At 40.5% G+C, this 14,870-nt stretch overlaps 2 protein-coding genes across 2 annotated transcripts; both read left to right on the top strand.

Annotated features, from left to right (window-relative positions):
- Window positions 1-909: 909 nt before the first annotated feature.
- On the top strand, window positions 910-5,874 carry LOC140998126 (uncharacterized). Its single transcript, XM_073468290.1, has 8 exons — window positions 910-957; window positions 2,225-2,359; window positions 3,326-3,365; window positions 3,613-3,710; window positions 3,844-3,900; window positions 3,985-4,362; window positions 5,251-5,373; window positions 5,522-5,874. The coding sequence occupies exons 2-8, from the start codon at window positions 2,225-2,227 to the stop codon at window positions 5,564-5,566; spliced, it is 876 nt and encodes a 291-aa protein (XP_073324391.1). The 5' UTR covers window positions 910-957; the 3' UTR covers window positions 5,567-5,874.
- Window positions 5,875-6,381: 507 nt separating this feature from the next.
- LOC141005339 (uncharacterized) lies at window positions 6,382-14,244 on the top strand. The gene is made up of 7 exons (XM_073477209.1): window positions 6,382-8,405; window positions 8,582-8,692; window positions 8,994-9,116; window positions 10,916-11,291; window positions 11,425-11,484; window positions 11,612-11,946; window positions 12,125-14,244. Exons 1-7 carry the CDS (start codon window positions 8,028-8,030, stop codon window positions 13,715-13,717), a joined length of 2,976 nt encoding a protein of 991 aa, XP_073333310.1. The 5' UTR covers window positions 6,382-8,027; the 3' UTR covers window positions 13,718-14,244.
- Window positions 14,245-14,870: the final 626 nt, after the last annotated feature.

Genomic DNA, 14,870 nt, shown 5'->3' with positions numbered 1-14,870 from the left:
TGACTTGCGTAAGTGATACTAATACTGCTGAAAGAACAACACTACAAAAGGTATGTGGGCACCTGAACAGCACATCCACTGCAGAGACGTGGGCGACTCATTGTGACTTGGACTCAGGTCACTGTTGTCTTGACTTTCTTTTTGATTTAGAAGAAATTAAGAATTTATAGTTATTTTAATAGGTTAGGTAAATTTGCCAATGATCTCATTATGAGACAGGTACTAATACCTTGCCTTTTCTCTTTATAAAGACCTGACACTGCAGGTAAGACTGCAGTATGTTAGATGGGGAAAAGCCGACCCAAAACATTGACGATCTGGCAGTGAGACTCAACAATCAACTATCTTTCTCCAGAACTGCCTTCTGTACCTTTAATTTGACTAGACTTGCCATAGATAAAATTACTTGTGACTTGCTTGAGACTTGGCCTAAATGACTTGAATCACATGTATGCCCACTTGTAACTGTCGAGCATCTCATACTGTTTCCACTCTTATGTGAAGGCTTTGCACAAGACTTTCTGCAGGGATTTGTTCTCATTCAGCCACATCAGTGAGTGCAGGTGCAAATCATTGACTTCTCCTAACTGCTGACTGAGAAGAAGTTGGAAACAAACGATACAGGGGTGTCTGTCTATTTATTATTTCTGAATTGGTTTGTTTTGTTTTTTTTTACCACTGGATTCTGTGATGTTAAGTTTTATGAACTGGAAACAAGGGACCAAGCTCAAAACCACAAAAAAAACAGAACAAAAATCGCCTCCACAGAAGTATATGAACAGGAGTGTCATAAAAAACTCCCATTATGTAATTTTACGTGATAGACGTGTTACAGAGCTAATCTGCACAGGCAGACATAATAATCGGTCACCTATTAAATAAGTTAACTCTCCTGAAGCTTACCGTGAATCAGCACACAGACGGAGAGGGAGGGAGAGGCACACAGAGGTGCTAAACGTGAGTCAGCAGCTTTTTCCTTCACACGGTCCAGACAGACCCAGTGACCGACATGAGAGACGTTTACTCAAGGCTACTGGTGAAAAACATGACCCGAATTAGAGGTCTTTATTTGAACTTGAGCTGGGCTACGTGTTAGCGTGTTGTTCGGTCGACACGGCCGCTGAAATATATGAAATCAAAGCTAGCTTTTAGCCTTAGCTAGTTGAAGGCATAAGCTAACTTTAACCATGACTGTAACCTGGCAACGTCTGGGAGAAGTTGAACGTAACTGACGGTTTCAGTCTTAATTATCTGCTCATTTGTTTGTGTTAAAATCGGGACATTTGGAAAGCCTAACATTTGGAGCAAACAGCCCCAAGTTTTCTTTCGTTTTTTCAGCTGTATCAAAGCCAGACTCTCATGTATCTCTCTAGGTAAACCCTGAAACCTTACTGCTCGTTTTCTGCATAGTGGTCTTAGATGTTACGCTAAGCTAACATGTCCGTCCGGGTTAGCCTAGCACTAGCTATGGCTAATGGTGGAATAAGTATTCAGAGTAGGACCCTTTACTTAATTTAAAGTACAATAACCACGCTGAAAATTATTAAGTACAATTTAAAAGACCTATTTCACTTAGCCGTATTGCGTTTCCGATTATATTCCGAATAAATGTGCAGCCCTTCTTTGTGACAATGCATTTTCCAGCTAATCAAAGAGAGTTTTTAAGTAGTTTATTAGTTGCAGGATTTTCTAAACACTTATAGGAACACTTAACCCTTCAATGTATTAGAAAAATGTCACCAAATGTGGAGATGCACGGTTTTCACTGCACAAAAAAGGGTATAAAAAATGTAATCTGAAGAGTAACTAGTAACTAAAGCTGTCAGACAAATGCAGGAGAGTACAAAGTACAACATTTATCTCTGAGATGAAGTGGAGTTGCATCAAAATGAAAATACTCAAGAATTAGTACTGAAATACAGTACTTGAATGTTAAATGTACTTCCACCACTGACTATGGCATTACCATTGTCCTGTCACTTGAAATAAAGGTTTGTCATTAATTTGCTTGCAGACTGCTATACTCACATTTTGAATTACAAGAATATGTTTAGTTCACCCTCCATCTTGGTCTGACATAAATCTCAACAACAAATTCAAATAGGGCATACATAGTTTTCACAATAAAGTACATTTTATAAGAAATAAACCTTTCAATCACAAGTGGAGCTCATACTTCAGTATCATTACTGCTGCTGAATCACTTTCCCTCTCATTCCTGTAGATGGGCGATGAAGCTGGCCTACTGAGCAACCAGAGAGGGTCGAAAAGGTCCTTCAAAGACATCATGATGGATGAGGAGGAGCAGGAGGATCCAGATTTAGATTTTGAGGAATGCTGCACCGAGAGGCTTTACAAGGTGGACTGCACTGGTGGTTAGATGAATGTTGGGGAAATTGTTGACTATGAAGTTTTAAGACCATCAACAGTAGTGATTAGGCGTGTAAACAATAGATGTAATATATTATGATGTAGTGCCTTGGCACATGTTATCTATACATTTGCATCAGTGTTGTGCTCTGTGGCAATGTCAAAGGTATATCTTACTGCAGATAATTGAACTTCGAACTGTTCTGATCTGTGGCAGTTTGAGCTGAGATATGCACTGTTCACACTGTACACACTGTCTTGTATAAGCCCTCTATAAAACTCTGACATATATAGCTTATGTAATTCAGTAAATAAAACAGTGTATTTTTGATTGAATATCGATCCCTAAAATTATGTATATGTTTTCCTAAGTGGTTGCAGAGTTATCGTTGCCAGTTACATTTAACTTTCTTGCTTTTATCTCTTCATTTTGGATCTTGTACTTTAAAGGATAAGTTCACACAAAAATTTTAATGTAGTCATTATATACCCTAACCCCATGCTGATAATGTTTTGTAGTTCACAAAACATTTATGGAGCTTCACAGCAAAACAGCGTTGTAGCATTCTCCTCAACAACTGAAGCAGATAAGGTCTTGTTTTGAAACGTATAAAAATAAATAAATAAAATGGCTCCTTACAGCTCGTCCAGCATAATCCAAGTCTCCGGAAGCGCAGAGATTGCTAGGTGCGTGATTAAGCTCGCTGCACCCACTTCAGACAGGCTGTGTGCTACTGCTTTTATTTTAGCAGCTACATTAAAGATTCGGCTCGGCGGAGAATGCCTCCACACTGTTTTGCTGTTAAGATCCAGTAATGTTTTATGGACTATGCTACTTTACCTGACTTTTCATCAGCATGAGGGTAAGCAGATAATGACAAATTTCAGCTTTGGGTAAATTGAACCTTTAATTCTTAGAGCCACTTCTGATAGTTTTTTATTTACATTTTTTCAGGAACCAGAAGGCTTGCTCAACAAGAAAAGGCAACACTCTGGTAAGGTGCTTTTAATGTTACTGTGTGTTTACAATGCATTAGCTGTGCAGGGAGCTGATATTGTACCTTTAAAAAAATCCATCATTGTGTAACACAGTATGTCAGTGGTAAGTGGTGAGCAAATGTCAGCTAAAACCACCATGACTAATCATATGACCACAGTGCGATCTAAAGAAGCATAAAGGACAAAGAGATGGTTAACAGGATAATCTTCAGATGTTTAATCTGATTAAATGGCACATTGCAGGTAATAGTGAAGCTGACCCTGACCTTTATGGAGCAGAGTCCTCCAGTTTCCTCCCTGATTATCCACAAGGCAGATGGGGAATAAGAGGAGGGCAAGAGGTGAGAGAACAGCAGGGATGTAAAAAGAACATGGGATTAAATGTAAAGTTAAGTTTGTCTGTATGTGGTAAAATCAGTTAATAAATATAATATCCATACTAACTCATGTTGATATGTAAACTCTGTCTTCCAGAATATCCAAGACAAGTTGTTGCATTCATGTTGCCCAGCAGAGGGCAGCATTGATCAGGTAATTATGCTGTATGTTGCTCAGACTTTATTTCTACTTTCACCTCGACTTTGTGTGATTTTTCTACCTTTCTGTTTCTCACAGAAAAGTCAAAGCTCCACGTTAGAGTACTGGGTGTATCTAGATAACCAGCACAACATGGCAGACTGTCCCGTCACCAGAATTATTGCCCCTCCTGCCACTTCGGTAACCCACAGGACTCGTCCGTTCATACCTGTTCCTGGTTCAGTGACATCTTTTAAAATGAGCTCTGCAGGTAATTCAATGGTATCTAGCCCCATGAAGGACACCTGCAGTCCTGTAAGCTCTATGTGCAGTCCCCCTGGTTCAGCCTGGGACACACTCAGATCCACATCCAGGAATCCTGGTTGCTCTGACCGGGATCCTGTCAGTGCTGCAGCTCACCTACACCTGCTGGGGGAATCCTTGTTCCTGATTGGACACCATCTTCAGGAGACAAATGTGAGTAGATTCAATGAAGAAAGTGAAGAATTTTCTTTTTGATCTATAATGATGCTGGTCTCGGATGTTTTCATTGATATTGTAGCATATTACATAGATAATGGATGGGCTGTGCCTTCATAATTGGATATCTTTATTTTTAATCTTTAAAATCACGATCCAATCCTTTGTTACAGTGTTGCTTTATGAACTCAGTTTGTCATCGTTATATTTACCTTTTTAACTGACATGTGAGGGCTGTTATGCCTGTTGGGCTACATATTTGAGAGCAAATACAACAAATGGAGATTCATGGAAATAGATCACTTTTCCAGGCACTCAGACCAAATAACCACTAAAAAGGCCAATGAAGTTGGCTGTACAAACAAACAATATAAATGTGATAAGGTTAAATAATACACAATATGCACAATATTTAGTGATAGAAAAATATGCTAAAATGCATCCTAGAGCTGAAAAATGTACATGACATGTACATTGAAAGAAAAAACTTGTTGCTGATTTCAACTTGTTTTATTGCATGTTTTGATTGTCTTTTGCAGCAGTCTACCAAATGTGCAATAGAAAAGATGTTATTTACAAACAGTACGAAGCCGCAGGGAAAAATTGAATCTCATACGGTACATTTTGTCTTACGGAACTAAAAAACACTAATTCGTACGGACAAAATTGCTTTGGGGAAAAGTCAAAGGAAATAAAGCTGTGAAATATTGCAGTCCTATAAGACAAAACACTTTGTTTACTCCAGTTTTGACACAAACATGTGTCTCTACATGACTACAACTGACGACGAGATCAAGAAGGGCAGGTTTGGTTTAACCGCAGGAGAACATTACTCATTTTCACTGCAGTGAGGGATGATAATTGCCCTTCTTTGTGTCTCTGCAGAAAATGGTGAGTATGTCAAGTAGCTTGTCTCTGCTTTTGGATTCTCTGCTGTGCGCCTTGGCTCCTCTACTCTGCCTCACGGCAGAGATACCAGAGTTGAGTAGCTGCACACAACAGACACTGGTGAGAGATGCAGCCACTTAACAGAACATTCACACCACGTATCTGACAGCCTGCACAGACATGCACATGAGTGAAATGATTGTTCTTTCAATATGTTATGTCATCAGGAAGGAGGGAACAACTGTCTTTTTTAATCATTGTTTTTAAGGCCTCCACTCTGGAAAACATTGCCTATGTGATGCCCGGGATGTGAGTGGTGATGAAGACTGTACTAGCAGTACCAAGCACGTTCTCATATGCTGAAAGACACTATAGGTTAGTTTACACTTAGAAAAGATATATAAATACTTACTTTTTTAATCTATTTTGTTCTAAAATTATGTTTCTCTGCACTAAAAAAATATTGCAAATAGACAAGTTTACTTAAATATGTCAAGTTTTTTTCTTGGTTGTGCAGTCAAAAGATGTGTGTGAAGACTGAAACATGTAACTTTCTTTTGCTGACCAGATACCTTCTGTCTGTGTCACTGGGCACATTAAACACAGTATGTATTTCTGCCAGGAGGTGTCTGTCAATCAAAACAAACAATACAAAAGACGTAGTTTGACGATGTGAAGAAGCTTGGGATCATGGGAGTTGTTGTCCCATGATCGGTGACGTGGCTCAGGCAGAAATGTTCATGGACAAGGAAATGTCACGCTTGCTGACTTCCTTTGTCACTCTTTGACCTATCATCTTGTGTTTCCCCTGAATATAGCGATAGTCGGCCAAATGGAAAGAACAGTTAGCTTGAATTAAATTACAGATTTTTTAGGGTTTGAACTTCAGGTTTTCAGATAATACTACAAAGGTCTAGCCTGTTTCAGACATTTTTATGTGAAAATGTTACATATTACACCTTTTTTAGAAGTGCTCCGTGTTCTTTAATTTAATTCAAAAATAAAAGCTGGGAAATTTTAGAGAATAAAGCCACTATTTCAATTATCTGAAAACTCCATCCCATGAGCTAAGAGTGGCCATGTATGAGTTTATGGGATATGCACAATCAAAACTGCAATTCTGTAACATAACAATTAACTTCTGTCAAACCAAGTGTATGTGAAGAGGGTTATTTCAGTCCTTATAAAATAATGATTAATTAAATAAGTTACTAATTAACCACGGGTGAGCACTTAAGTCATTACTTAAGTTGATCTGATACTTGTAAGAGAGTTTTATATTGAGGTCTATTATGTGTCTAATTGCTCTGAAATTCAACACCTGTGAATTTGTTTACAGATAATACTGGACATAAGTCACAGGCTGTAAGGAAGTCATAAACTGTGGAGGGTGAAACTTCAAAGTACTATTTAGTGAAGGTCTGTCCATATGACACACATCACTCCTGTGAACCCGTCAGGTCTTTCTGTGGCATGCCCTCATTCCTGATTAGGGATGACAACTGCATCATATCAAAATATTTACACTAATATTTGCACATTTTACCAGTTACCAAACTAAACAACTGCAAACCCTGAAGCTCATCCACAAGTTTTGACACTGAAAGGGTGTGGTAGATAAATCTTGAAGGTAGAATGATTCACGTGTGCCCCGGGATACACCTCCTCCGCCCCATCGTGGAATGCTTAGCAGCCCACAGACAAAGAAACCTGTTGCGCACGCAAAAAGATATTCACAAGTGCGTTTGTGTGTGCATGTGTTCAAAATTGGGAGTGGTGAGACGGGTTGCTCCGTGAGATGAACCTCACCTGTGTAGTCAGCTTTTAGTAGTTGACATGTACTGAAGTCGTCTGGATAAGAGACGTAATTCAGTGCCAACGGAACAGAGCACAGAGAGAAGACCGTACATGAACACAGCTTCGAAGAACTCAAACTGTTGAGTAAGTATGATTTTTATTATTTAATAATACATCTGTTTACTAAACTAAGGTGTTTTCAGTATGAGTAAACCTACATAGTTTCTTGGCCATATTTCTATGTCACAAGCACTGTAGTTTTGAATACCAGCTGTGTGTCATTCTGAGGAAATGGTTGTCAGTGTTACGCAAGCTTTGAATTGTCATGACACCTGGTGTCTCGTTTACATAAAATCTTTACTTTCAGTATTAGTTTAATGCCAAGTTTAAGTTTCACCTTAGTGCTAAACGTGCACCATTTTTACAGGATACTCCTCTGTTGTGTGGTGCCATATGTTCGGTTGTTATTTTTGTGTACTTTTGTAGGTGGATGTGTTTTGTGCATGTTTGCATATCAGTCCAAGTATAAAAGTCCAGGTAGAATGTAGTTGGACTGGACTGGTGAGTTGTGGTGTGGTGTATGAGGCACACTGAGAAAAAAGGGACGCAGTAACAAAAGAAAAAAAGATATCGGTGAAATAAAAGCTTCATCTAAGACCACAGCTATTATCAATTAGCATAGTTCCTGTTGACTCATGCAAAATGTGTGAGAGGTTGGAGTGAATTTGTAGGAAAGACGTGTGATGTTCAAAGGAAATAAAAAGACTTTTATCTATTGGACACAAACAGCCAGAGAAGAGAGGCAACCATACACATGTCACAGATTAGACATAATAACAAGACAGACATCACAACTTTCATGTTTATTTTTGGAAGTAATACTCTTCACATAACAGATGGTACTTAACCTATCCAGTCTTCAGTTTTTCCCATTTCATTTGCACGTTCATCTCAGTCTGTTATTGGTTTAAAGCCACATGTATTCTCACAACACACCTTTTGCTTTTGTTCACTTTCCAGCTATGAGTGAACACTTGAGAGGGAGCTACTATGGGTCCTCGCCCCCAGAGCTCAGAATTGTTCTTTTGGGAAACATTGGATGTGGAAAGACGTCATCAGCAGACACTATCCTGGGCCAGCTATCTCCAATAACTCCCAGTGCCTCCAGGAGCTGCCAGCTGCGGCAGGGTGTCTCTGATGGCAGGAGTGTGACCCTGGTGGAGGCGCCGAGGTGGTTCTGGGTCGGTGGCAAGATGGAGGACAGCGTCAGGAAGGAGACTGGGCAAGCATTGACACTGCTATCATCAGGCCCACATGCTTTTTTACTGCTGGTACCTGTTTGCCAGTTTACAGAGGTAGGTTGTAGTCCCTGTTTGCACTTCGACTTGTGTTTTGGCATGGTCTCATTCGCTCATGCAATCATTAAGGACATCTTTTTAGTAGTTTAAAAGTAAAAGCTTTTTTTTTTACATTTCTGTGTTTTCCTAATTGTTGTTCCTATTCTTTCCTTTTCTTTCCATGGTGTTCCCAGATGGAGGGTCGTGTGCCTGCAGAGCTGGAATTGGTGTTTGGGGAGAAGGTGCTGGATCACACCCTGGTCCTGCTGACTTGTGGGGACTACTTGATGGGGAAAACAGTGGAGGTATTAGAGGTGTACAGTCTCTGTGGGGTGCTCAGATAAAATTTCAAGTCCTCTTGATTTTAGTATTTTAAAAGTCCAAGCACACTTTGAAAAAGAAGTGCAGAATTTGACCTTTTGGAGTTCAAAAGCATACTCTATCATGACAGCCTCGATCAAGGCATCATTTTGTGTAAACTGTGTTTCCTTCAGACATCCCTGCAGTATTTCTTAACATTCACTGTAAACACTTTGGACTGATCAGCTGCTGTTTGTAAGAGCAGGAAATGGCATCACATAGCAAATCTAAATTTGTTCCCCACAGGAATACCTGCAGAAAGAACACCCAGGCCTGAGGCAGATAATTGAGCTCTGTGGGGGGAGGTACCATGTCATCAATAATCGTAAGCCAGGCGAAAGGGAGCAGGTCTGTGAGCTGCTGGAGAAGGTGAGATGTCTGCACAGGACGGAGTTAACAGAAAGTGTCAAGACAAAAGTTTTTACACACATTTTGCACTGTGTATTGTCAACAGCTTTGTTTCATACTGATTATTGTGGTTATCTCACAATTCAATTAGTTCTGATGTATATGTAAAAAAAAAAATAAATGCAGTGGATTTAGTGATGTTTCTCAAGGACTTTTATAACAAGTGAAATCCTGATTTAGTTTCATTGTTTTGTCTGTGGTAGTTTTTTTTTCCCAGCAACGCCCTGTTCCACACTCATACAATCACGCCCAGTCGTAGTCAGGACCAGTTTAGGTCTTAATGATTTGGCTTATTACGTTGTTACCCTGACTGACATGGAATTCATTCCTTAGTGGAGACTCACTCCAGGAACTGATGAGAATGCAGGAAGCATTCACAACATATGTTCTTCCAGTATCAACATTTTTGTATTGTTATTCGTCTGTCTAAGGGCTTTTTTTGTTTGTTTGTTTTTTGGCACTTAACTCCCACCATTTTTCATTTAAATAAACATTCAACATTCAGCTCCATTATTGATTATAATTATGAATCAATTAATTGATTATATCATTAATAGCTTTTATATAATATGTAAATATTCCACATTGTTGGGAAAATTTCCCTTATTCAAATGGATGGATGGATTTGTCAGAATTCCCACATTTTACACTTTCTCAAGGTTTTTCAACTTTCATCTACTCATTTATACTTTCAGCCTGAAACCCCATTCAGTTGTTTCACATGTTCACAACACTTGAGACTTTCTCACATTCATACTTTTGACATTATCATAGTTTTAGGTTGCATGCAATTTTCAACCCTTCTCATATTTTACATTACATTTTACGTTGGTGTTTATGGGTAGAATTTTCAGAGCTAGAGTGTGCGACATCATCATTAGAGTGGAGATGAGCTGTAAAATCTTTAAAACATTGTCTTAAACTTTCTCTTATTTCCACACATTTCTCTTTTCATGCATTATGCTTGGAAATTGTGCTGGTTCTGCACTTGTACCATGGAATCAATTGAAATGACACATTTGGCACTGTGAGTCTGTGACAGGAGTGCTAAGCAACTGTGCATAAACTCTGAAATTTCCAGAGGGAAGGAGAACTAGACACTTTTTTTAACTTCTCCTCCAGCTGCCTCTTCATACAAAGTGATGCCAGCAATGCACTCCCATTCATTAGTGAAGCAATGCAGTTTAGCGTCCAGGAATTATTCAAGCAATGCAGTTTAGTCCGTAGCCATTAGTCAAGTACTGCCAAGTTCAGGTGGGCGCATGCTTTGTCCCCCCATCCTCCTTGCTGAACCACAATAAGTTTTTGTTTTGTTTTGTTTTTGACTGCAAATCAGCGCACAATCAACCTGGACTGTTTGGATCGTTTCATTCCTGTGTCACGTCTTGTGCGCGTGATCTTGTAGTGTCTGACCCCCTGTGATCAGTCACGTAGTGTGAAAACCAAAATGACTGTACAGCTTGTTTACACTTTTCCAACTATTCATATTCCTTCTTACACTTTTTTCATGCATTCTCTTTCATACTATTAGCAAAAAAATCTTTTCAAACCCAATTTTCCAAATCTTTTAAACATTATGGCCATTATTCAACTTTTCAAACCAGCAATGCAGTTTAGTGTCAGCTTTTTTAACATCTAGCATTCACACCGCACTTCCTTCAGAAATGTCTTCCCTTGTTATAAAAAGTGACTCTGTAATTGTAAATTTGAGTTAAGTGACATTTCCTTAATGCATCATTTGTTTATCTATTCATTAACAGGTGGACAACATGGTGAAGAAAAACGGGGTATACAACAAGAAATCAGCTCAGGAGAGAGACCTGGACAAACGAGTGAAAGACAGAAAGCAAGAACTTATGGAAAGTTACAGAGCTCAAAAGGAGGAGAGAACAGAGAGGACAGCTTCAACACACATCCCAAACACAGAAACACAGAGGAGTATTGATAGTGGAGAGGAGTACAGCACCACCTTGTATAGGAGGAGAAGAGAAGAGAGGGATGTGATGGACGGAAGTGTGGGTGTAAGCCAAGCATCTAACGGGCTTCATTCAACTCCAGCACCAGAGCGACAGTCATATTCAGAGTCGCATGATGACACACAGGTGAAGAGGACGCCCAGTTTCAGACTAAATGCAGGTAATCGCTATTAGAAAAAAGTTCTGGATCCAATTATTTTACCTAATGTTCTACATTTCTATGCAAAAAAAGAAGAAAAATAAATAGGAGCTGAAAATGAACCAGACTCATATTTTCTGTTTTTCCTCCATAGATGGAGCTCTACTCTCACAAATGTCTGAGGTTAAATCATCGCCAAAATTGGTCACTACTTGTAAGTCACAGGACCTGACTATCTAGTGCTATGTCCCTTAAAGTTCAGTTCTATGATGTTTAAAAATAATTTTCATTTTCAATTTTCCATATTAAATCCCAGATTTCCCCTGATTTTTTTTTTTCAGTGCACCACAGAATCAACAGTTTTGAAGACAGATCCCCTGACATGTCTCCGACCTCCTCTTCTGATTCACCTGTCTTCGGCTCTCCCCCCTCATCGCCGACCTTTGCCCCAGCTCCCTCATCTCCCTCCTCCGCCTACTCATTCCCTTTATCCTCCTCTTCCTCCTCCTCATCGTCTCAGGAGCTACGTCTGGTGATGCTTGGGCGATCTGGAGCAGGAAAGAGCGCAGCTGCCAACTACATATTGGGGCGGGAGGAGTTTGAGTCACATCCAGAAAGCCTCACAGCGATCACTCAGGAGTGTGAGAAAAAGAAAGCTCTGGTTGAAGGAAGACAGGTAAGTTATGAAGATTTTGTTTGCTTGCGTAGTTGAATTTTCCTTTTGCACCATGTGCCATTGCCAAAACATCTAAACATCTAATCTTTGACACGCTCCTCTGTTTCATGGCATGAAACAATACAATCTGGCTAATTTCCCATGACTCAACTCTTCTTCTCTCCTCTCTCACCTGCAGGTGGCGTTGGTGGATACCCCAGACTGGTTCAATTCAGAGCAAACTCCAAATGAGGTGCGAGCTCAGATCTCCTCCTGTGTTGCTTTGGCCAGTCCCGGTCCCCACGCCTTCCTGCTGTGCGTCCCTTTAGACCAGCCAGCAAAGACCGAGCTGCAGGCTCTCAGGGCTCTTGAATCCGTTTTTGGCCCGGAGTCAGTCCAAAGACACGCGATGGTCCTCTTTACTTACGCAGATCGACTGAGGGAAAGTGGGAAGGCTGGAGACAACAGCGTGGAGGCTTACATCGCTGGTCAGCGGGGGGATTTGTTAAAGCTGGTGGAGAAATGCGGGGACAGGTTTCATGTGATGGAGACGGCAGGAGGTTGGAGGAAGAGTAAGAATTTGGTCGAGCTGCTAGAGAAGGTGGAGCAGACAGTGAAGGAGGCTGGAGGACAGTGTTACTCTTGTCCTGCTTTTCAGGAGGCAGAGAACAGAGTGAGACAGAGACAAGTGGAGATAGCAAGGGAGAGAAAGGGGAAAAAACCAGAGGAAGAAAGACAAGGAGACGTTAGACAGCTCAGTTCTGAAAGGCGGGCACTTTATTCCTACATGCAGCCTGTGGTTGAGGCAGAAGAGGAAGTGAGAGAGGATGAGATTGAGAAAACAAGGGATGAGGCAGAGATGAGTGTAAGAACCATGAACATCGAGAGCCTTCCTCCTGTTACGCTTTCCACCATTAACCCTTCACTTCTCAGTTCCATTAGGGAGAAAATGGAGTCTGGTGCAAAGAATTTACCCAAGCTGTTGGCAGATAGCTCTGTGTGGGTCAGCGAGGGAGCAAAGAAGGTGAAAAGTAGTCCAATGTGGGGAAAGGTCGGCAGCGGAGCACAAAATGTTCAGAAGATGGTGGCTGACAGTTCTGTGTGGGGGAAGGTTGGAACTAGTGCCGGACATGTGTCCAAACTAGTAGGAGATAGAGTTCCCAAGGTAGTGGTGGATGGTTCTGCATGGGTGGGATCTGGAGCAAAGGCAGCAGCAGCAAATCCCATGTGGGGAAAAGTTGGTTCAGGGGCAAAATCAGGGGCCAAACTGATGGCAGATGGTTCCATGCGTGTCGGAGCTGGGATTGGAACCGGGGCAAAGAATTTGGCAAAGAGTCCTATGTGGGGAAAAGTCGGATCTGGGGCCAAAACTGGAGCTAAACTGATGGCTGAAAATTCTATGCGTGTTGGAGCTGGAATTAGTTCCGGTGCAAAGAAGGTGGCACAGAGTCCGGTGTGGGGGAAGGTGGGCTCTGGGGCCAAAGCAGGGGCCAAAATGGTGGCTGAGAGCTCAGTGTGGGAGAAAATTGGGACCACTGCTAAACAGGTGCCAAAGGTAGTCATAGGGGGAGCATTGCTGGGTCTGGTGCTTGGCGTGTTTTTGGGGGGTGTGCTCGGCGGAGCTGTCGGAGCAGCAGCTGGATCTGCAGTATCTGAGGTGGGCAGACGAAAATTCAGCAAGAAAAACACATTAGAAAAGACGAATGAGGCTGCAAAAAATGTGGAGAGAAAAGTGAATGACGGCATGGATTCACTGGTAAAACAAGGCGAGAAAGTATTGAAAACTGAATGACGGGCTGAATGTACATTAAATGTGTAACACATTTTTAAAAAAAGGTTAAGAATTAGTAACATCAGAGTGTATAATTGAAAAACAGTGGAGAATATTTTTTCATTTTTATTTTGACAAGTGATCTTGACCCTATTCATGTTTGTTTCATGTTCTTTTTACACAACTATGATGCAAGTTAAAGGTTTAATTTCTTCTTTTGTAAAGAAATGCCTTGAGTTGATACCCAACTTCAACATTATTCCATTACTTGTATCCTGGCAGTTCATGAATGAGGATGTGTGTGACTTCCTTTGACAAGACAAATGTCCCTAAATAATGTTGAGGTAAGAACCAGAATGACCTACAAACATTTTTTTTTATAAATGTCAAAATATTGTTGATTAAGTATATTGTCATCCACAAGTTGATCAAATGTCACTTGGTTCTCATCCCCCCTCAATATGTTCGATATGCAATATGCATGAAAATATGTTCCCAGATTTTGATAAAATGTATTTAGGTACTTGTCTTATATGCTGTGTGCAAGATGTGTCCAATTCTGTAAGAAAATAAAAATGCAATTATTTTTGCAAAATCTTTAACTGATGATTTTTTGGTGATATTATTTCCTGTTAATCTTTAAAGCAAGTTATACATAAACAGTATACAGATCATTTAGCAAGTATCTCTCGTTAATACTGTAATCTTCTTCAGCACTCAATTAAAAAACATTTATGTTAAATTACTGAGTCTTTATCTTGAGTGTTCTTACTTTGTACATTATGCTCAGTGTTAGATTATCAACACGTGTTTTGATGCAAATATGATGTTTTATCACAACATTTTTAAACATTTTTTCACAATTTCACTGTCACACTGGCTACACAAATGGCTGCATTAAACAGAAATGGCTGCATTAAACAACCATTTCGTCATTATCGGTGAGCTGCAGTAAAGCTGCTTTAGGACCAAGAGTCTTCCAGCATGTCTACTGTTCACATGCAGCGTGCAGGTTTAGACTGTGCATGACTGGTGAAATAGAGGTACTGGTATTTCTGTGTGCAAGTGGGTGTGACTCTGGTGGCAAGAGGGGCACAACGGAGGGGTGGAGGCAGGGACATTATCTCTAAGTCCCAGGCTGGCCAGCATTACCCTGCTTGGCCTCCTGTATCAG

The sequence above is a fragment of the Pagrus major genome, chromosome 1 (assembly GCF_040436345.1).
Source record: "Pagrus major chromosome 1, Pma_NU_1.0".
Taxonomy (NCBI): domain Eukaryota; kingdom Metazoa; phylum Chordata; class Actinopteri; order Spariformes; family Sparidae; genus Pagrus; species Pagrus major.
This window is presented reverse-complemented; position numbering and strand designations above follow the sequence as displayed.

Bases quoted from the DNA above. Each gene is read 5' to 3' on its own strand.
- LOC141005339 (XM_073477209.1), top strand. From the start codon at position 8,028: ATGTATTCTCACAACACACCTTTTGCTTTTGTTCACTTTCCAGCTATG. The intron at 8,693-8,993 runs GTATTAGAGGTG...TGTTCCCCACAG, and splicing joins TGATGGGGAAAACAGTGGAG to GAATACCTGCAGAAAGAACA. The intron at 11,485-11,611 runs GTAAGTCACAGG...TTTTTTTTTCAG, and splicing joins GCCAAAATTGGTCACTACTT to TGCACCACAGAATCAACAGT.
- LOC140998126 (XM_073468290.1), top strand. From the start codon at position 2,225: ATGGGCGATGAAGCTGGCCTACTGAGCAACCAGAGAGGGTCGAAAAGG. The intron at 4,363-5,250 runs GTGAGTAGATTC...GTGTCTCTGCAG, and splicing joins ACCATCTTCAGGAGACAAAT to AAAATGGTGAGTATGTCAAG. The intron at 5,374-5,521 runs GTGAGAGATGCA...ATTGTTTTTAAG, and splicing joins GCTGCACACAACAGACACTG to GCCTCCACTCTGGAAAACAT.